The sequence below is a fragment of the Phoca vitulina genome, unplaced genomic scaffold (genome assembly GCF_004348235.1).
Source record: "Phoca vitulina isolate PV1807 unplaced genomic scaffold, GSC_HSeal_1.0 scaffold2, whole genome shotgun sequence".
NCBI lineage: Eukaryota > Metazoa > Chordata > Mammalia > Carnivora > Phocidae > Phoca > Phoca vitulina.
In genome coordinates, this window is record NW_022589705.1 from 79427950 (window position 1) to 79449465 (window position 21516).

Below are 21516 nucleotides of genomic sequence, written 5' to 3' on the forward strand. Positions count from 1 at the left end.
TGTTCGAATGCCATTTATATTCTACAAATGAAGCAAGAAGATTAGGAATAAGTAGGGAATATCGTGAACTCTGAGAATCAACAATAATTTTTAAGAGGTCTCAAAAATATTAGTATTAATATAAACTAAGAATCTTGGCTCCTGAGGTAGCCAAAAGGAACAACTGCTCTTCACTGATAAATATATTAGTGGCTTAAGCAGTTCCAACCTCGTTTTGGTCTTATCTCTATAACCCTGTTAACTTGAGAAATAATTTTGATGTGCCTCACACAGTACCAAGCACTTTGTGTTACTGTGTTACTATGATCTTGCCTGTATAACTCCTACTCTTCATACTTAAAGCAGTTACTTTGCCATTCCTAAATACCTAACTCATTACTATGCACAGGGAACAATGCAATTTATGAGCCTATTGAAACATATTCTCCAGAAGCCTGATCAGTTTGAAAAATGTTTCATATCTCCAAACCATAAATATCATCATAACAGCCCCTGATGGAGAAGCTAAAATCTCCAGGCATTAAAACATCGAATACATCCAGAACAAACTTAATCCAACCATTGTCATGAAATTAAATACCAAAAATAGTGAAATATTTCTTTGTAAACATAATAAAGAAGCTGAGATATATATATATATATATATATTTTTTAAAGATTTTATTTATTTATTTGACAGAGACAGCGAGAGCAGGAACACAAGCAGGGGGAGTGGGAGAGGGAGAAGCAGGCTTCCCGCTGAGCAGGGAGCCCGATGTGGGACTCGATCCCAGGACCCGAAGGCAGCCGCCTAACGACTGAGCCACCCAGGCGCCCCTGAGATATATTTTTTAAAAGATTATTTATTATTATTATTATTTTTTTTTTTTATTTGAGATAGAGCACACAAGCAGGGGGGAGGCGCAGAGGGGGAGGGAGAAGCAGATTCCCCACTGAGCAGGGAGCCCGATGTGGGACTCGATCCCAGGACTCTGAGATCATGAACTGAGCCAAAGGCAGACGCTTAACCAACTGAGCCACCCAGGCACCCCGAGATATATTTCTTCACAGATGAATGACCTATCTTCACGCCTAAGAAGTAAGTTCTGGAAACAGTCCCGTCCTGGGCCAAGTGCCTCACACCACAGGAAAAACAGACCTAAAATAAGTACTTCCAAAAGAATGTGGATGATGAGATAACATCACCATGGATGGACATAATCCCAAAGTTTAAAGAAAGGTGCTAAAGGTAGAAGAGAAGGAATTCACATGAGTAAAAAAAAGAATATGAGCCATGTGAAAAACCAACCGGCTGACTGAAGCCAAATGTCAGGAAAAGTAAACATGTGCATGTGCTCACCAGAAAGCCACGTAGGCCGGAAATTTTGGTAAGATCAACTTCCCATATTACATACCACCTAGTAACTTACTAACAAAATGACTCTTTTAAAAACGTATTCCTGGAGTCAATGACACGTGCTTGGATCAGCTTACATGTTAGTCCTCAAATCACATGACATGCATTATATTTTTTTAACCTTAACTTGTAAACCAACCTACATTGTGATGAATATAAACCAGTGCCCTATTAGGGCAAGGCAAGATGCACCACATTCAAGAATATCAGGGCAACTTTACTTCTAAGCCATCTTGAAACCGTCAACTCAAGCGCATCTCAAAGTGGTACAAGTTGAATTCAGATGAGGCAGGTCTTTCATGGACTGATTATGAAGATTACATAGGGCATGAAAAATGAGACTAAGAGAGGACAACAGAAACTGTCTCTGTTTGCAGACGAATCAGAGATACATAAAATATTATTGCTAAGAGTATGTGAATTTCCTCATATTTAAAATGAGACTAATACCTGGTTTGACTCATGGGATTCTGAAGATCAAAAAAAAAAAAAATAATATATGTGAAAGCACTTTGTAAATTCTTAAGTATCATATACAGTCACTTAATTCAACCAACATTCTGAGTACCTATAATATGCTAGGGCCTTATTAAATGGAATAAATTAGTTGTTATTATTTACGCACTGTATTACTCTCTAGGGCACTTTTCTCACCATTTCTTTTGAGTCAGACAAGCTGTTAGAGCTGTCCAAAAATAGATCAGCTGGTAATAAACAAATAGATTTTCTTAAATTGCTATTATGCTAGCTTTAGCACTGTGAATAGCATATCCAAGCCCACTCACATGGAGAAAAACTTCACGGCTTTTCCAAACAATTTTGTTACAATTGAGAAGGCTGATTTAGAACCAGGAAAATACCTAAGAAAATCAAGTTAGAGCCAATTTTATACCAGTCTGCTCAAGTAATACTTCTGTCATGAAGAAGCCATTTGTGAGTTGAACACTGCTTAGGCAAGCAACATCTGGCCCAAAGTTGCCTACTGTTGAGTAAAACTAGATCGAGCAATGATTTTTTTTTTTTCAAAGCATGTACATAGGAGACCACCGATAAAAGCTGCAGCCACAGTAACATCAATTTGACAAATATTTACTGACCACTTAATACATGTCAGTCACTGGAAATAAAAGGAAAATTAGTAACAGTTGGGTAAGATTACCACTTAGAGCATTCTCACATATGGTCAAATCAACCTCCCCAGTTGGTGCTGTTGTCCAGATCTGGACACAGCCAACTACTTACTGGACATCTTCCCAGCCATATGGAATGCAATATGCCCCAAACTAAGCTCATCTCTGCTGCTGCCTGGACCTGCCACCCCAACTTCCTCCATCATTTCTGTTATATTGGTAAATGGCACCATCATCCATCCAGTCTTCCATGCCAGAATCCTGAAATCATCTTCAACGCCTTCCTTATACTCATCCACCAACACCTGTAAATTACTGCAAGGCATTTCCATTCTATTTTAATATTGCCCTTATCTATCTGTTTCTATTCCCACGTTTACTACCTTCATTCAGGCCCTTGTAATGCTTCACTTAGCTTACTACTAAGGCCCTAGTTTTTCTTCTTTGCTTTTTTCCTTCCTTCTTTCTCATCTCAAACCTTCCTTGAACACATCCTCTACTCTGCTGCTAAAGTGTTTATTTCTCTATTTTTAAGATTTTATTTATCTTGAGAGAGAGAGAGAGAGAGAGAGAGAGAGAGCACAAGCTGGGGGAGGGGCAGAGGGAGAAGCAGACTCCCCACTGAGGGGTAGCCCTGCTCGGGGCTCATTCCCAATCCTGGGACTCCGGGATCATGACCTGAGCCATCCAGGTGCCCCTAAAGTATTTATTTCTAAAATGAAACACTGAGAACTCCATTTTGCAGCTTAAAACCCTTTAGTGGTTCTTCACTGCCTCTGGTTAAAGTTAAGACCCTTTAGTAAGACATAGAAAATACTTTAAAATATGACTCTTACCTCTCTTTCCAGCTTCACCCTGTCATACCTCCACAGATAACCTTCTTTCCATTAATTCAAAACTATTTGCAGTTCCTGGAACAGCACATGCTTTCTTTCACCTCCCTGCCTTTGTAAATATTGTCAATATTGTTCCTTCTGCCTGGAAGTCCATGCTCAGCTCAAGTGTCAGTTCTGGAAGTTTTCCCCTGACTACCTAAAGTATGTAGATACTATTCCTCTTTGTTCCTATTGCACCTTGTCATTACTGGTTTAGTAATCCATCTTTCCCCTTAGACTGTGAGTTCCTTGACGGGGGGGGGGGGAGTGGAGATAAGGATTTCCTGTTACTTAGCTCTGTATCTCTCTTGTTCAGTTTTTGGCACGTAATGTTCAGTAAAAACTTGTTGAAAGTATATTCAATAAATCCAGGTGACTTGAGAACTTCTACTTGGCCTTGTGCTATTTAAAAACTGAAAAGGCATGTTTAGAAAGAACATAAAAAGTGGCAGCGCCTGGGTGGCTCAGTTGGTTAAGCACCCAACTCTTGATTTTGGCTTAGGTCACGATCTCAGTGTTGTGAGATCGAGGCCCTTATCAGCTGGGCATGGTGCCTGCTTAAAATTCTCTCCCTCTCCCCTGCACCCCCTCACACACACACTGAAAAAAAAAAAAAAGGAAAGGAAAGAACATAGAGAGTGGCCCACTTGACCAGACCCACTCTCTCATCCAGGATTTTATCTCCTACATCAGTAAAATAAGACAAAAACTAACATTATTCATGTTCACAACATGCCAGATAGTACACTAGTCACTTTAATATGTTTCCTCACTTAATTTTTCATAACCTCACTATGCAGTGGTCACTATCTCTACTTTAGAGATATAGAGAGGTTAAGCAACTCAGAGCTAGCGAAGTGACGGAGCTACGGTTTAAACTCAAGTTGGTTTCTGGTTCTAAAGCCCATTTCATCCATGGCAACAAAATATTTCAAGTAAGACCAGAGGACATGTCCTATTATGTTCAAAAGAATGTGCACCAAACCTGACAATACTTTCGAGAAGTACCAAGATTGTCCAAAGTCCTCTTAGCAGAGTCTGATTTCAGTGCCCAACACTATACTTTTAAAAATAAGGAGAAGGCTGAAAAGCCAGAAGAAAAGATGGAGACAAAAAGAAGATATTAAAATCTCCATGACACGACTCCCAAACTTGGGCAAGTAACGTAAGTGAGGAATGTTAACTGACAGTGTTGTGCCTTTAGCTGTTGACATCAGCAAGGGCCACTGGATTATAAAAGACTCTGCACAGCAGCATATACCAAACTGGCCTGGAAACTTTAAAGGAATCTTGTCAGGGTATGAACAAATATAGGACTGCGTCTGAACCTCCCACAGTAACTGACAAAATTGAGACGTAATGTGATTCAAAGGTGTTAATTCAGACGTTGCTTATCTGGACTGATGGGGGATCTAGAAGAAGAAAGATGCTACAATAGTAAGACCAGCTGCCTGTACAAAGTACAGCCAGGCTATCTGGTTGGTTTCCAGGATAGGAGAAGCAAGAATGTTAGACAAATATTTAATCGAGAATACTATTGGAAAGTTTCCAATTTTATTTAAAGAGTGAATGGTACCTGCTAAGTATGATGATTAAGTATTTTCTTTGGGGGAAAAAAAAAACAAATGTTTTTCTTTCTAAAGATTTTCTCTTGAAAAGTTATTTATTTAGAAGGATTATGTCTCAGGATCACCAAACCCTGTGTAGGTATGTGCCCTTGTGAGTTATAAATTACCTCTCCCTTGACTTAAAGATCCCAGACATCATTAAGAGCAGTGCCACTCCATTAAATGCAATCCAGAGACTTTTTCTCTTCAGGTTGTTTTTGAAGCAAGGCACTTATACCTTAGACCAATGAAAGAACCACAGTTATGCTTACAAGACTATCTTATCCTATAAACATCACAATGAAAATAAATCCTGAAAACTTTCCTAAAATTTTGCCACATAAGAAAAAAACTGTATGTTTTTTTCTGGAGGGGCCATGTAGTAATTTTTCCCACACACATTTGATCACCTATTTCCTGCTTTAGTGAAGACTGCTTTTTATCTCTGGGTGGCAACGGAAAAGCAATTCCTTTCTGTATTAGAAGGAAGAAAAGGACCTGCTATTGTCTCATTTTATCTTTCTATATATTAAAATCCTGGGTACACAATAAGGTCCAAGTGAAGAACAGCAGTATCACTGCCAACTTGCCATGTGATTTCAGGGAACTACTTTCATCTCAGGACCATAATTAAATGTGGGAATGAGGGAAGAAGGCAAAAATGCTAACTTCAAAGACTAAACCCTCCCCTTGGTAATGTGCTATGTGCTTTATTTCTTACCCATTTAAAAATTATATTTTCCTGTGTATAACTACACACATGAAAAAGACTTCAGGGCATATTAAAATATCAGTACTAGAGCCGCCTGTATGGCTCCGTCGTTAAGCATCTGCCTTCGGCTCAGGTCATGATCCCAGGGTCCTGGGATCGAGCCCCACATCGGGCTCACTGCTCGGCGGGAAGCCTGCTTCTCCCTCTCCCACTCCCCCTGCTTCTGTTCCCTCTCTCGCTGTGTCTCTCTCTGTCAAATAAATAAATAAAATCTTAAAAATAAAATATCAGTAGTAGTAGCAGCAGAATTGCAAATAATTTTTTTTTAAAGTAAGCTCTATGCCCAACGTGGGACTTGAACTCATGACCCCGAGATCAAGAGTCATATGCTCTACCAACTGAGCCAGCCAGGCACCCCAAGAATTGCAAATAATTTCTTTGTATTTTTCTGTATTTCCTAACCTTTCTAAATGAATATGCATTACTTTTGTTATAAAAAATGTTATTTAATTATTTTCTTATGCAAGCTTTCGTATCTGGTTTCATAATGAAGTAATCCGCAAAACTTGAAGAGTCTGGTAAACAATTTATGAAGTGCTGATAAATCCTTAATGTCCTCCAACCATTTAAAAACAGTTAAAAATAGGGGCACCTGGGTGGCTCAGTCGGTTAAGCATCTGCCTTTGGCTCAGGTCATGATCCCAGGGTCCTGGGGTCAGGCCCTGTGCTAAGCCCCTCGTGGAGCTCCCTGCTTCTCCCTCTCCTCCCCGCTCGTGCTCTCTCTCACTATCTCTCAGTCTCTCAAATAAATAAGTAAAATCTTAAAAAAAACAGTTAAAATAGTTTCCTAAAAGGAAAAGTAGTTAATAGAAAGAATGGTAAGTAATGTAAGCAACTGGTAACTAATACAAACATTCTCTTTTATAAGGATAATATAAAACCTTAGTAATTTAGCAAGTGGATTTTGAAAGTCAAAGTCAATGATTGTGGACTTAATGTATCTGGGCGGAAAAGAAATAGCTCAACTTAAAGGTGTAGCTTCATTATATTTTAATGTTTTCTGATTTAAAGATGGCAAGGCTATTCTCAGGAATGTGAACAAAAATATGGTTGTATCTGTGACTTAATTCCTTAGTAGATTTTCTTATTAGGTAACATGCCTCTGAAACCAGTAAAGACATGCAAAGAAAATTATCATTCTCTTGCCAGTCATGACAGCAACTGGGAATATAAAATATTAAAGATCAAAGAATCCTAAAACTTGACCTGAACAGTAACTGTAGATTAAGTGATATATACTACAAATCAACACTATCACACTTCAATCAGAATGATTTATATTTTTCTTTTATTTATTTATTTATTTATTGCCTGAGTGCCCTGCACCTCAGGCTTAAATCTTATTTTATTGCAATCAAGTATAAAACATAAGAATGACTGAATAAATTCAATAAACGGTTGTTTGTCATCTCAGAAGAGAAATGTCTTTTAGGTGATTTGGGGATAGATGAAAGAAAGAAGTGATCCAATCCTAGGGTGCTTAGATTTAATTGACGATACTGACAATGGTATGTACAGATGGCAGTTAAGTATATTTACACAAGATAAATATATCTTATGGTGGCGGCAATGGTGGAAACTTGGGGAAAAGGCAACTTTTATCAGAGCTGGTCTCGAGTTTAATTACAGTGTCTTGTTAATTTTTTAGTGTGTTCTCAGGTATGATACTGTTACACTAAGCACCAAAATAAGCCAGTCAGTAATGTTATTGAGTCCATACAAGCAGAATTAGACAGTTGACAGAACAATTTTGAAAGAAGAAAATAATCATGTCAGTTATAAAGCTAACTTCTAATGAGAGCCTGGGAATCAATATATGTTGAATTTTGAGTTTGAAAAAAAATGCCTTTCCCTAATATTTTATTCAATGTTTCCAAAGATCTATCTCTAGAATACCTATGAAAAATTTATCTTCATATATGTCCATGTTCAAATGGATAGTATAGACAAATATGAATAAATATGGGTGTTCTTACTTGCTAAAAACCAGACAAATTTTAAGAGAGGGCCATTAACATGCTAAGGTGACATTTTACTTTATCGAATGGACGAAACTGAGAAGTAGGAAACACAAATAATAACTGCAAAAAAATGTTCATAGTCCAGCCAGACCAAAATACAAATTCTGTCACTAAATTGCATGAATATCCTGGTCTAACACACTTTACTAACACCATCTTAAACCATCTCAAACATTCTACTCCAAGTCAGCAAGGGTTTGACCCTGACATAAATATACTTGGGGACTCAGGCACAGAATACCAAAAATACTTTTTTTGATGAAGCTCGAATAATTCTTAGAGATACAAAACGTCATTTGGTTTCACAATGAGGTGTTTTTGGTTTGTTTGCTTCTGGATATCAATCGAGTTTTCTTTTGACATTGTGTGTGAGGTTTGATTTAATTGATGGGAATTTAAGCTATTGACCTAAATATCTCCAATAAACATGTAAAGGAAACTACTAATTATTTTCTTCTAAAAAATTTAATTCCTTTTATTGAATGATTTTTTGCTTTTTATTTTATTATTATTTTTAATAATAAATATAATTTTATTGTTTATAAAATATATAAACGTGGGGCTTGAACTCACAACCCTGAGATCAAGACCTGAGCTGAGATCAAGAGTCAGACCCTTACCTGACTGAGCCGCCCAGGCACCCCTACTGAATGATTTTAATACCAGAAACCAGATCATCCCAGGGCCAAACAAAAGCCCTGACACCTCTGTCTCAACCTCAGGCAAGGCCTCATTTCTCATCCCTATCTTCTGGTTCCTATACACTGAAGAGAGATCCTATTTCAGGTTCTGGGACATTCTGCAGGACTCAACCTGGGGGATTTAACTTAAGATGAAGGGAGTCCAGCATTAATGAATCAATTCATCAGTGGCTTCAGGATCTTAGAGAAGCATTTTCTTTTCTGAGAGCCATTTTTAATACCCAGTTTCATAAATCATTAGGGTCTCACAAATTCCAACTTTCTCCTTAATTCACACTCTGTAACTTTTACCACATTTTCATTTGGGGACTGAGTGACTTAGGGGACAGCTGTGGCATGATAGAAAGTCACCAGGCTGAAACATCGAAGACCTGGGTTCTAGTTCCAGTTCTTTCACTTAAAAACTGCTCGTTCCTGGGCAGGCCTCTCAACCTCTGAGACTCTGTTTTATCAGAAGAAGTAAGAACAGGGGCGCCTGGGTGGCTCAGTCGTTAAGCGTCTGCCTTTGGCTCCGGTCATGATCCCAGGGTCCGGGATCAAGCCCCGCATCGGGCTCCCCGCTCAGCAGGAAGCCTGCTTCTCCCTCTCCCACTCCCCCTGCTTGTGTTCCTGCTCTCGCTATCTCGCTCTCTGTCAAATAAATAAATAAAATCTTAAAAAAAAAAAAAAGTAAGAACATCACCGTTATGGTTATTAGGAGGTTCACTGTACAGGTGCTCACAATGAAATGATGGGCAAATACTAGATACTATTTGTCTTTGTACTCTATTTCTTAAAATTTTACTTTTTGCAAAGAAACATGAACCAGAGCAATAAAGACACCTAGTCCCTACTTGGAAGTGTTTCTTAAGCACCCAAAGTGGGCCAATCCTATAGATTTAACTAAGGCTGGTCTTCCTTTTGGCTTAGCAAGTTCTCAGCCAGGTTCTCCTTATATCTTAGAGAACATCACACCAGACAGAATTTTGAAGAAAGAAATTGTGACAGAATATAAGAATTAAAATAGGCACACTATGAGACTATTTAATAAAAATTCCTGAGCCGAGATCCTCATGAAAGTTTTGAGATATATACTGTCTGTTAAGAAAGAAAATTAGGAAAAACATGTCTGATTAGTCACAAAATTTATAATCATTTAAAGCTTAATAGATTTACTGTTGTTCCTAAGCCCAAATCATATCTATGTTACTACCCACAGATTTTGCTTCCTGAAATTATTAAATTTTCTGTAAAAAGAGTCTAAGATTTAACATACTACCTCTATAGTCACTTTCCACAATGGAACCCTAAATCTACCACATCTATTAAACTACCATTGGTTTTCACATTCTCTTCATTCTATTTTACCATTCTTCTTTTAAATTATTTTTTATTTTTTATTTTTTTAAAAGATTTTATTTATTTATTTGAGAGAGAGAATGAGAGAGAGAGAGAGACATGAGAGGGGGGAGGGTCAAAGGGAGAAGTAGACTCCCTGCTGAGCCGGGAACCTGATGTGGGACCCGATCCAGGGACTCCAGGATCATGACCTGAGCTGAAGGCAGTCGCTTAACCAACTGAGCCACCCAGGCACCCTGATATGATATCCACCATTCTTTTTTAAAAAAAATTTTTTAGGTAATCTCCATACCCAATGTGGGGCTCGAACTCACAACCCCGCGATCAAGAGACACATGCTCCACGGACTGAGCCAGCCAGGCACTCCTCGATTTTACCAGAGACCTAGGACTGGCCCTACACATGCTGTTCAATGATACGATCAGCTCTGTAATGTTACCATCTTTGCAATGACTTTGTGGCCTGTTCAAATGCAAATACCTCAGGGAAAGTTAATACATTAAACTGTTATTGGTGTTTCTGTATGTCACAAAAAGGGGATCTGGACTTTTTAATAAGATTTATATAATTAAAAAAATAAATTTGGTAAGAAAAAGGGAGTGAGCAGAAGGTGGCAATGGGATTGAGGGACAGGGTTGTGCACAGACACACATTCACCCACAGAGCACATTACCCTTGCTTTGCAAACCCAGTAAGAAACGCTTTGCACCGCAAATGCCCACAGAACCAGCAGGAATCGAGGTTATCTTGCTAAGCACAGAAGGAAGATACCCAGCAGTAGTGTCCAGCTCCTGGTTCTTTACTAAAGTAAACAATAAATATTACAGTCACTTAACTTATCAACAGTCTATTTAAGTAATACCCCCAAATGGTCTGCAACATGCAAACTAAAACATGTAGAATCCAATCCTGATTAGATCAGTTAATTGCGAGTGCTTTGTTTCTACATTCTTCTCTTTAACAAAACATGGCAAGTTTATGTTTCAGCAAAGAACGGCTTCAAATGCCTTGGGGGAAAGCTCTTTAAAAAAAAAAAAACAACATATGTCTTTATATATTAATTTAATATCAATATTTGTAATCTTATTCCTAATTTGAAAATTATTATTATTGGTGTTTCCTATGGTTGTATAATAATCAGTAAGAACGTCAACCTGATGATTAAAAAAAAAAATCTGTTAAAACAAATGCTTTTATATGGGCACTTGCAATAAGAGATAAATCAGATGTGGTAATAGCTTCTTTAGTAAAAGCCATGTATAAACAGCACATAAAGATGACAAGTCAAGCAGCAAAAGCCCATTCTTCAGCCAAAAAAGGAAACGAATGAAGAAAGAACAAAAATCACCAAAAAGAAAATCATTCCCTGGCCCCCAACCCCCAAAAGCCTCATAAATAATAGTTTTGGTACACTTTCAGTGGAAAACTCAGGCCAGCTGACAGTTTGAAAAAGGACGTTAGAATCACAAACACTCAGGATGGGGATAAACTAACAACAGAGTAACCATGTGGCTAGCAAAAGATGATTTAAAAATTCTATCTTTCCTCTCTAGTGTGCCATTCTTTATCTTGCGATACATTTCTCTTCATTCTAAATTTTCTCTCTTGGCTATCTATATCCACCCCCACTTTCTTTTAAAAATAAAGTTAGTATGCTATTGGTCCCTAGCTAGAAATACATCCTTGTAGTGCTCACTAGCTTCTCCACAAAACTTAAGTCATTTTCATGGTTCATTGCTATTCTCTGGCATATAAAGATTACATCTGGATAAAGGAGCTTACTTAGATGTTGGCCTTTATTAAATTACAGTTGGTAAAACTGCTTATTATAAGAAAATCACTCCATAATGCAGCCTCTTAACAAATGCCAGCAAATGAAATTTGCCAATGACAGTTATCCTTCAAACATGGTTTTTATAATTTCCTTAATAGTGCTGTTATTAGATTATCCCCAGAAAAGGTGACTGTAAAAGCAAACAGCTTCGAAATAAGTGCCTGATGCAAAATTTTATCTATTAGGTAATAGAAAATTTTGCCTTAACACTGCACTCACCAGCAAGGACTCCACAGATCATATGAGTGTTCTCAAACCTGAATAGAGCTATAGAAGTCAAAGTTTTCAGCAAATATTAAAAGTTATAGTATACATGTCTAGGAGACCAGAAGCCTTTGTTTGGTCAATTTTATTTCAAGATACTAAGAAGGGCTAAGATAGAGAAATGGAGATGGAGAGGAAGGAGTTATAACCAGTACAAAAACTCTGATCATTTAGTATGGAACACAATTAAATACATTTGGCAGGATTTCTCAGAAGTCTCAATTCCAAAAATGATTAAAGATATAATAAGTACTTAGAAAAACATTATGGCCCAATTTAATATCTAGAAAATAGCATCTTGATTCCACAGAACTAAGTACAACAGGAAACTATTATTAGATACTAACCAGCTATGTCTTCTCTTCCTGAAGAATCCTATAATAACGAAAATGACTTTCCATGTTAACATTTTCAACAAGTTCCTAAAAAGAACATGGCTTTGAAGAAACTCTTCAAATTTTTATACTACTCAGACATGGCCATAAAGTACATACTTTGAGCTAGTAAACAGACCACTTCAAAATGTGGAGTGTTGGGGTTTTAAGTAATTACCTGGGTAATACAATAGAATCTAGAACTGTCAGAGTAACATAAGAGATAAGGTTTACCCAAGGTGAAGTGAAAGATAAAGTGGTATACCTTGTGTTAATTCCACATTACAGGAGCACGCTCTCCTCACACCCACATATCCACACCCACCCCATTCTTCACTCTTCACTATGATCACAGTGGCAATACTGGATGGTTAATAACCACTAATTTGTAGAGCGCTTTTTAAAAAAACAAAAGACAAACTCAGCATATTAAAAATGCTTCTAACAGATGCGACAATTTCATGTGTTGTAGTGACTGATTAAGATGGTTAGAAAAAAGTTATTTATAACACTTGGTATAAATAAGTCAAATGAGTTCCAAGCTGATTTTAAAACATTAATATTCTAAGAACTGAACACATGTCAAGGTTATCTCTGCTTTAGGACTGAGCAAAAGACAATTACTGGGACATAGAGAAGAGTGAAAATATGGAAAAACAAGGGAACTTTTCTAAAAAGACTGGCTGACAATATTTCTTGCTAATCCCCCGAAGCAGAGGTTTCTTTTCCTTTCCTTTTTTTTTTTTTGGAGTGGGTCTATATACTGCATTGCTGGCTCCTATTTCCTTAATGACTACTATCACCCAGAATCAGATTTTCATTAAGATTTATTCATGATAAATTTACATATTAGCAGCAAATAATGTAAGAAAAATATCAAAGAAAACGTTCCAAAAGAGAAGTTCTTAGCCAATTTCTTTAGGCTTAAATATCTTGCTGAACTGCTAAGGGATAAACAATTTATTCAGCCTAGTATCAGAGCTAAAGCATCCTGGACCAGGGAATGGTAAGGAACGTAAGTTTATGGATTTATTAGAAAGCACCTCCCAAAGCTAAACACAGACCAAGGACTCCTTCAGAACACAATCATGTCCATGTCAACTAGGAAGCAAAGACACTTCTGAAAGAATATAAATTTATTTTATTCTGATTTATTGGTAAATACTGCCCCAATAGGCCCTGAATCGGGGGGAATTCCTCTTCGGGAAATCTCTTTATTTAGAAAGAGGAACCCTTATAAAATGTTTTCCTTAGATTCCCAACCTTAAATTTATACAACTGCTTGAAACACTAAGGTGTACCAAAGCTTCAGAGTAAAAAATCATTTCACGTTCTTTACCATGTTTGTTAGATATCTCTAAAACCTATCTAAAGAGAAAGTGAATTTGGGAATTGTTTCTTTATTCCTTAGGGGAAAATGAAGGCAGACCCTTGAAAACCAAGCCACACAAAGGGGTTAGCTGAATTTATCACTAAATATGTTAAGAGCACAGTTAACATTGAACAACCTGGAGAACTGACAGAGGCAGGGGGGTTGTGGTGGCTACAGATATGTTAGATTACAGTTCTGGTGCACCCCATTTGCTAAATAAATAGAAACAAATGCCTTGCATTTTGTTTTCCATTTCTAGTCATAAACAAGACCAAAAATACTTCAACACTGAATAAAGATGCTAAGAACATCTACAGCTCTTCAAATAGTACAAAGGCAGAAAGAGTAAATTAATCAGTTCTCTGGTTCTCTAGACCTCTATCAGGGGTCAGCAAACTACAGCCAACAGTCCAAATCCAGCCCGCTCCTTGTTTTTGTATTGCTCTGAGCTAAGAATGGTTTTACATTTTTTAATGGTTTGGAAAACACAGAATGATATTTAGTGACCATAAAAATTATATGAAATTCAAATTTCAGTGTCCATAAATAAAGTCTGATTGGAATACGTTCATGTTCATTTGTTTGTTTATTGTCTATGGCAAAGTTGAGTGTTTACACCAGTGATTATATGGCCTGCAAAGCCTAAAATATTTATTATCTGGACATTTATAGAAAAAGTTTGCCAACTCCTGGTCTACCTGATATACAAAACCCTGATATCACAAGTTTGATACATTTGATGTTTTTATACCATGTGAAACACAAGAAAAAAGGATCAAACTCTTCTCTGCAATGTATTTTAGATAAACACAAATTGTCAAATATCAGGTTCCCTTTATGGTATCACACTCCGAGATGCATTTATACATATAAACAAGCACCCAGTCTCAATAATACCTTTCATAGGGAAAACGGTTGTTACCTTTGGTAAATGGATAAGAGCTTTTAATTGAACCTAATTACAAGACATTAACAAGAGAGACTGACACCTACCACAGTAGATTCTCTGAAGAAACCACGGGCCACACTACAGGATTAATAACAGAGATAGTGGCTTCTGGCCCATATATGGGTTTTTTGGGCTACTTGCATATACTGATTAGGCATATGGTGATTAATTTGGCATAAATTTGTGTCCCCATACAAGAGATTCTACGTGAAAAGTTTATCTGTGACTAATCATTTAATCCGATTTAACAAGTTTTAATTATTTGTTATGTATCAGAGATACAAAGGTGACAGATTGGCAAAGAGGAATAAAACAAAGCCTCTCACCTTTGAGAATCACAGTTTTGAGGAGACAGGTACAAGCTAAAAGAGATGGATTAACAACATTTCAAATTTTTAATACCACTTTTTCTGGTGGGGATCTAAGCCATAATCAGAATGTTAAACAGAAAGTAAGTTTCCGTAAGTTTATCGTATCACAATGATATAAATTAAATCACATAGGGGTGCTAAAGTATGTAAAGATTAGTCAGTCAGAGAAGGCAAGCAAACTTAGAATGCAGGCTCTGGCAGTATGCTTCTTCAAAACAGAAAGGCATTCTGTCTTGTCAACAGATTCTGAGCTACAAGAAGTTTCCAAAGCTACACAACTATCCCACCTCCACTCTTTCATCTAAAAAAAAAAAAAAAAAATCCCACGTGCCTGTGTCATCTGTGAAGAAGCTCAGGGATTTCCAGGAATTTCAAGATGTTCTTTTTAAGAGAGAGGGCAAGTCAATGGGTAAGAACATAAGATGGATGAACCATTGGCAAGCAACCTATGGGCAACGGAGCCACAAAGAAAGAGCTGATAAAACAAGAACAGCTAGAAAAAAGAAAGAAGAAAGCAGGATAACATGCTAGGAGGAAGACTGGGGCAGATCTGTATATCAGATGGTAAGTTATCAGAGGGCAAAACTATGACTAATTCCAACATGAGAGTTACATTTAACTATGTGAAGAGTTTATAATATGGAAGATAGAAAATTCTTCAGAAGGCCTCCATTCAGGACCAAGAATTGAAATCTATAGGGAAACAGACTTCGAGTTAATATAAGAATGATTTATATGCAAAAATCAGAGATGTCCAAAGATGTAGTATGCTGTATCTTGGGAGGCTAGAGACCACTTGGTCTATAAATGGTTTTAAATCACTAAATGATATTGTACAGAAGAGTCAAGCATTGGAGTGGAGAAGAGTTAGATTAGGGGCTTATCCAACCCTAAAATTCTGATAATGCTGCCTCTTCGCATCTCTGCAATATATAATGAGGGCAATGAATAAATGCATAGTAGTAACCATGGTTTCCCCTTAATTTTTAGTCTCTGTGTTTTATTGAGATAGGATCCTGTACATATGAAGACTCTTCTTTAAGGAGATAGTAGAGGAGAAAATGAGAGACTAAACTGCACCCTTTAATGATTTGGGGGGGGGACCTGAAGAGATAGTTGGGACTCACGCTCCTCCTGCCCTCTAATCTTTGAAATGTTAGACTTACTCTATTATTTACTGCAAACAGGATTCTGACTATGATAAAGTGGAAGGCTGTTCTCTAGGATATCAATCACAAAAGATCAGAAAACCATTTCTAATAGCATACACTTCCTCAACGACCTGTCATCCACACATTTAGTTAGGCTATGATTGAAGTTATTTAGCTTTTAGCTTGTATTTCTGATCTGCGGGAGTAACAAACTACTTCTTCTTTTTGTCTTTCAAGTTCTAGTATGATAAGAATTTCATTTATGAAGTGAAATACTCCATGAATTTGTAACTGTTGATCATAGCCACCACTGATGGCCTTCTGGCTTCCTCGCTCTAACAGCCATACCTTCTTAACTGTTTCCGGTGCCCAATCCCAGGTCCACACCAATGTTTGTTTGTTTGTTTGTATCATGCTCTGCTGCAGTAAAGAAGGAAATCCTAAGGCATGAGGGGTAACAGAAACAGAAATGAGAGCAGACTCATTGATTCACTATCCACTACAATGTGGAGGAGGCCAATACAGTTATCCCACATGCCATGCATAATGGAGACTAGAACAAGGACTCGTCTCCATTTCTAGTACCAAAATTACAAACAACAGGGTTAGTTTGAGTGCAATAAAAACAAGCAACATTTTTTTCTCAGTGTGGTAGAGAATGCTGTAAAGAAGTTTGGGATTGTATAATTTCTGTAAAGAATACAAGGGAAGGAAACTGTAGAGAAGTTCTATATATCTTTACTATACTCAATACGTTTGGCAAAACAACAACAACAACAAAACCAGCAACAATGCTAAAGTGTCTCATATTATTTTTGAATTTTCTGTCTTCCTTTTGTAAATAAGTAATCACTAGGTAAAGCCCAAGCATAAATTTTGCTTGCTAATGCCTTAAATAACCAAATCTCTTATGCCTTATGCCTACTGCATTCTCCATGCTTATCTGCAGGAAATATTATGAAAGTAACTTAGGAATGTAGGAGACAGTAAATTGGCTTATATCCACAGAAAATTCAGAGAAAAATTTACATGCACTAGAAAGAAATGTACTAGGATCTAGGATGACAAGTGGAAACCTAATCCACAGAAAATCCCCAGTCTAACATTAGTCAACAGAATCAGTATATTCTCCCACCAAAACTTTTACCAGAAATGTAAACAAGTTGTAAAATTGATCCATGCAAACTGAATCTCCTTCATATTCTAAGTGATAGCATAAGAAAATGGCTAAAAGATAGGTCCAAAAGATTGATGCTGGGTTTATTTTCAAGTTTGGTCCACTGTAAGAATACCACAAGGATAAGATGAATTGCTTAAGAGTATGATGAATTTGGAAAGACATTTCTACCTTCAGTAGTTTTAAGTGCTTGGTCAAATACCAGTAAGAAGTAGATGGAAATTAACACAACTATTTAACTGCTTGCTTTCATACGAAAAATTCCAAGAAATTAATGTCTGTTGGTTTTTAAGTTTTCATCTTCCCAGTCCCCAAAAGACCAAGAAATGAACAACAACCAGAGCTTCTGGTTCCTAGAACACATTAAAGATTCATTCTCATGAGGTAGGTTTGTCTCTATGTTACTAGGTGGAAATCTGGGCACCAAGTAGTTAAGTGAATTTCTCAGAGTCACCCTAGAAATTATTAATAGTAAAACCGAGGAAAAAAACCCCAAGACTTTTTACTGGTCTGTACTGATACCTTTAGTTCAAATTGTTTGTTTTTGTTTTGTTTTGTTTTTACTTATCAACTGGCCATTAAGAAGCTGAACCAGGATAAAACCAATACACAGTTATTTGGATCTGTCTCTGGCATTCAGAATGGAATGAGATGTGAGAAGGAAACTAAGACTATTTACAGCTTTGTTACAAATATCAGCAGTATTAACGTTAGTTAATACAAAGCTGTAATGTCTAGTATTTTTCCTCTGATAACTGTGATGGGTATATCTTTTGAACCTGCACTGACCAGCTTAATCCAATACAAAGGTTTGGCACTTCTCCTCTCAACCATTCTTACCCTATCAATCAAAGAAAGGGCCTCTTCTTTAACCATCAGTAAGGATCTCTGAGGATTCCTGCTGCACTTCAAAAAAGTGAAAAATATTATTGGCTTACGCTAGACTTTTAATGGACTTGTAATAACTCTAATACAAAGGGAAACATAATCCAAGGTGAAGTTTACAATAATAATTATTAAAAAGCTGTGTACCAGGACGAAAATTGGAAATATAATCGTAAACAGTTCTAAAATGATTCTGATTATTTCCTTTTCAGTTCCCTGAAAAAATTTTAAAAGACTCTAACCAATGTTATAGTTTTGTTATTTCATAAGGGAAGTTCTTACACTTCTACTTCAAAGATAAAGGGGAGTACTTATGATGATCACTTTCTGTGTCAGAGGACAGCTTTGCAACATGTCAGGCTGATTGAGGTCTCTCTTTTCTTAATTATGAGTGAATCAAGAAATATGCTTAGTTACAAAATATTTGTTATAAACAGACATAGCCTGTGACATGAAAGATACACACCCATAACAGATTTTAAAATTCAACCCGCCCCTTACTTTTCCCATGTTTTGGGAAAGCCTATGATGACAGAAGAGCAGTTTTCAGGAAATACCAGAGATTTCTACATGTCTCCAGAGAAAACAGAATCGTGGTGGGTGTTGAAGGACAAAAGATTCTTGGCATTAGTGTTCTCTCTCTCTCTTTTTTTTTTTTTTTTTTTGCTGTAAGAAGCCATCATCTTAAAAATAAAAAGTCTTGTTTAGAAGTTTCATCAACTAAAAAGTGTTGAGAAGTAAAACAAAGTGCAAAAATCTCAGTTTGATAACCCCATGAACTCAGATTTTAAAACAAATATTTGAGACAACATTAACCAAATCATCCATATTGGTACATTCAAGCACCATAAAAAGTAAGCTACATGCACGATGTCTTTAATACCGAGGTAAAAAATAACAGCTTAGGCATCTGAGTTGTGTTGTGAAAACAAAGCACGCTCATATTTACTTCAGGGAAGCCTTAAAAATCAACATGCAAACAGAGGGACACATACTTGTCACAACAGAACGTTAGCTCACAAGGCCATCAATTAAAAACAATTGATTCCAACACAAATGTAAGAATAAACAGGTCTGAAGTCTATCAGGAAAACAATATATCAATATATATTTTAAGCTTGTGATAATGGCTAAATACTGCTTCTAGCAATGTAATTACTTAAGTCATAAAGAAGTAACACAGTATTAATTCAGAGAAGGGTATATTTATGTACAGATCTTGAATAAATCTGTATTCTAGGACTTTTAAAGATGGGTACACGTGGTCTGGAAATTCAGCCCTGGCTGGAGGCTAAGGGCCACCAGCACAGCACCATTTTCCTTAAACCATCAACATTCTACTTGTGAAAAGTTGGCGTTTAACCTTTGCAGATCCCTTCTATACACCAGGCAGGACAAAGGTGTTTTTCCCTGTACATTTCAGAAGTACACATAAGAAGGCCACAGAAGTCAAAAGCCCTTTTCCAAAAAAAGGCCTTTGTATATACTGGTTTGATATCTCAAGAAAAGGAGTGGTTATGGATTCATAGATTAAAACGTTAGCATTTTAAGGCTTTTGAAAAATTAGCAAGTTGAATTTTTTTTCTTAAACTACAGAGCCCATGCCACACAAATGACTATAGAAGATTAGGAAATATTCCATCAAACGTTTCTACAGAGTATCCTACTTTGCGTGTAACACTGGAGAGGACACGACAGCAGAGAACAATACGTACATGCAGGATAAAAGATTTAAACCTTTCGGGGAAAGTACCAAGTGTCATATGCTTAAATCTGATTTGTCTGAACTTGTTCAATGTCAGGGAGGAAAGCTGGCTTGGGCAATCCATTGCTACTCCTTTGTACCCCACAATACACATTCTACAAAGAGCAACATTTTATTGACAGAAAAATGATCACAAAGAGCTCCCCTAGGACAGTGAACTATCAAGATCAGAGGGTATCATACAGGAGATAACATAGTAGAAGTAAATGACAAAAGTTCGATGGTTTTAGTCTTGACATTTCAGATGAGCACCCTGTTTTCCGATCACAGAAAGACCAACCACCAAACAGCCAACGCAAGAATCACGAGAAAAGACATCAGGAAAGGAATACGAGGAGATGGAAAAGTACTAGAGTAGAGGTGGCACTTTTTGAGAGACTTGTGATCCTCAGGGATTGGAATAGAAACCTTGGGAAGACTTTCTTCATTGTCTTGCTGGGGCAAGGCTCTCTCAGTAGATCTCTCTTGCCTTTTAATTTTCTCTTCATCCTGCACTAACAGAGCACGTTGCTGTGTCTGCTTTCACGGTAGAAGATCAAGAAAGACAGAGAAAGATGAACAAAATGACAGATGGAAAAATGCTCAAAAATGATACTTGGGGATGTGCAAAGGATTTGGGAAGATCTTTTGGGACACTCTTTATTTCACTTTACTTTGGCAATTTATCCCAGCGAAGTTTCTATAACACAGTAGAGTATTCAATAGATAATTTTTTGAATGAATGAACATTAGAAGCCCTGAAAGTTCAAGCAATTGCTCGACTTCCTTAGTTACAGTATTTGTTCCTCCTTCAAGGATACTCACATATGAATTTTGGGTCAGTTTTCCTTGTTTTAGTGCTGCCAATTTTTCTTAGATCACTTGGGCAAAGCCAATAATGAAGCATTCTTCTCGCATCAGAAAAGTTACTTTTATTATAAATAGAATGGCAGAATATAAAAAGTTATCCTCATATCCCTTCATATAGACTTTAAAAACTGCAACAGTTCATTCAGTATGGCAATTAGCTTTTGCTCAAGGGAATAAAAATTTTAATCCCATACATTTTAAAGATTGCAAAAGAAAAACAAAAGTATAAAAGTTTATATGTGCCTCCAAGGTCTATCAAAAACAAACGAAAACCCCCCACAAATCTCAACAACTGTAAACTCCCTCCCCCTCTTGCAGAATCATGATTAAAAATAACAACCATCGTGAAGGTTTATACATCACATTAAGCAAAGTACTTCTGACACTTTTAAGGTAAGTTGTCTTTTCCAATTGTCCAACTGAGAAGTTTTTCTCCCCCGACAATTTCTGTGCTCTGCCATCTAATCAAGAGATGTTATCTATGAAAGGAAAAACTTGGCTCTAAGTTCTCTCAGTTGGGCCAGCCTTCTCTGGTCAGTTTGGAATTTTGACACAGGTTCTTTGCACACCCCTAAGTGATATGTATCAGGGAGAAAGTAGCTGGGGGACTGGTCAGCAAAAAAGAAAAAAGGAAAAGAAAGGATGCAAAATCATAATGATTTTTAAAAGAATATAAAGAGGGAGA

General features: G+C 37.0%; 1 protein-coding gene across 12 annotated transcripts in view; it reads right to left on the reverse strand.

The window, feature by feature from the left end:
• The window catches only part of EPB41 (erythrocyte membrane protein band 4.1), a 195453-nt gene that overhangs the window by 16975 nt on the left and 156962 nt on the right, over nucleotides 1-21516 (reverse strand). For 3 of the 12 annotated variants that reach the window (XM_032389725.1, XM_032389737.1, XM_032389729.1), the window contains one exon: nucleotides 20406-21439. The exons of 8 other annotated variants lie outside the window; for them this stretch is intronic. In XM_032389725.1, the coding sequence (XP_032245616.1) occupies nucleotides 21311-21439 (129 nt within the window). In that variant the 3' untranslated portion in view covers nucleotides 20406-21310. Of the gene's footprint in view, nucleotides 1-18526; nucleotides 21440-21516 lie in introns of those variants that run through there. One more of the 12 variants, XM_032389715.1, reaches the window with a different exon arrangement.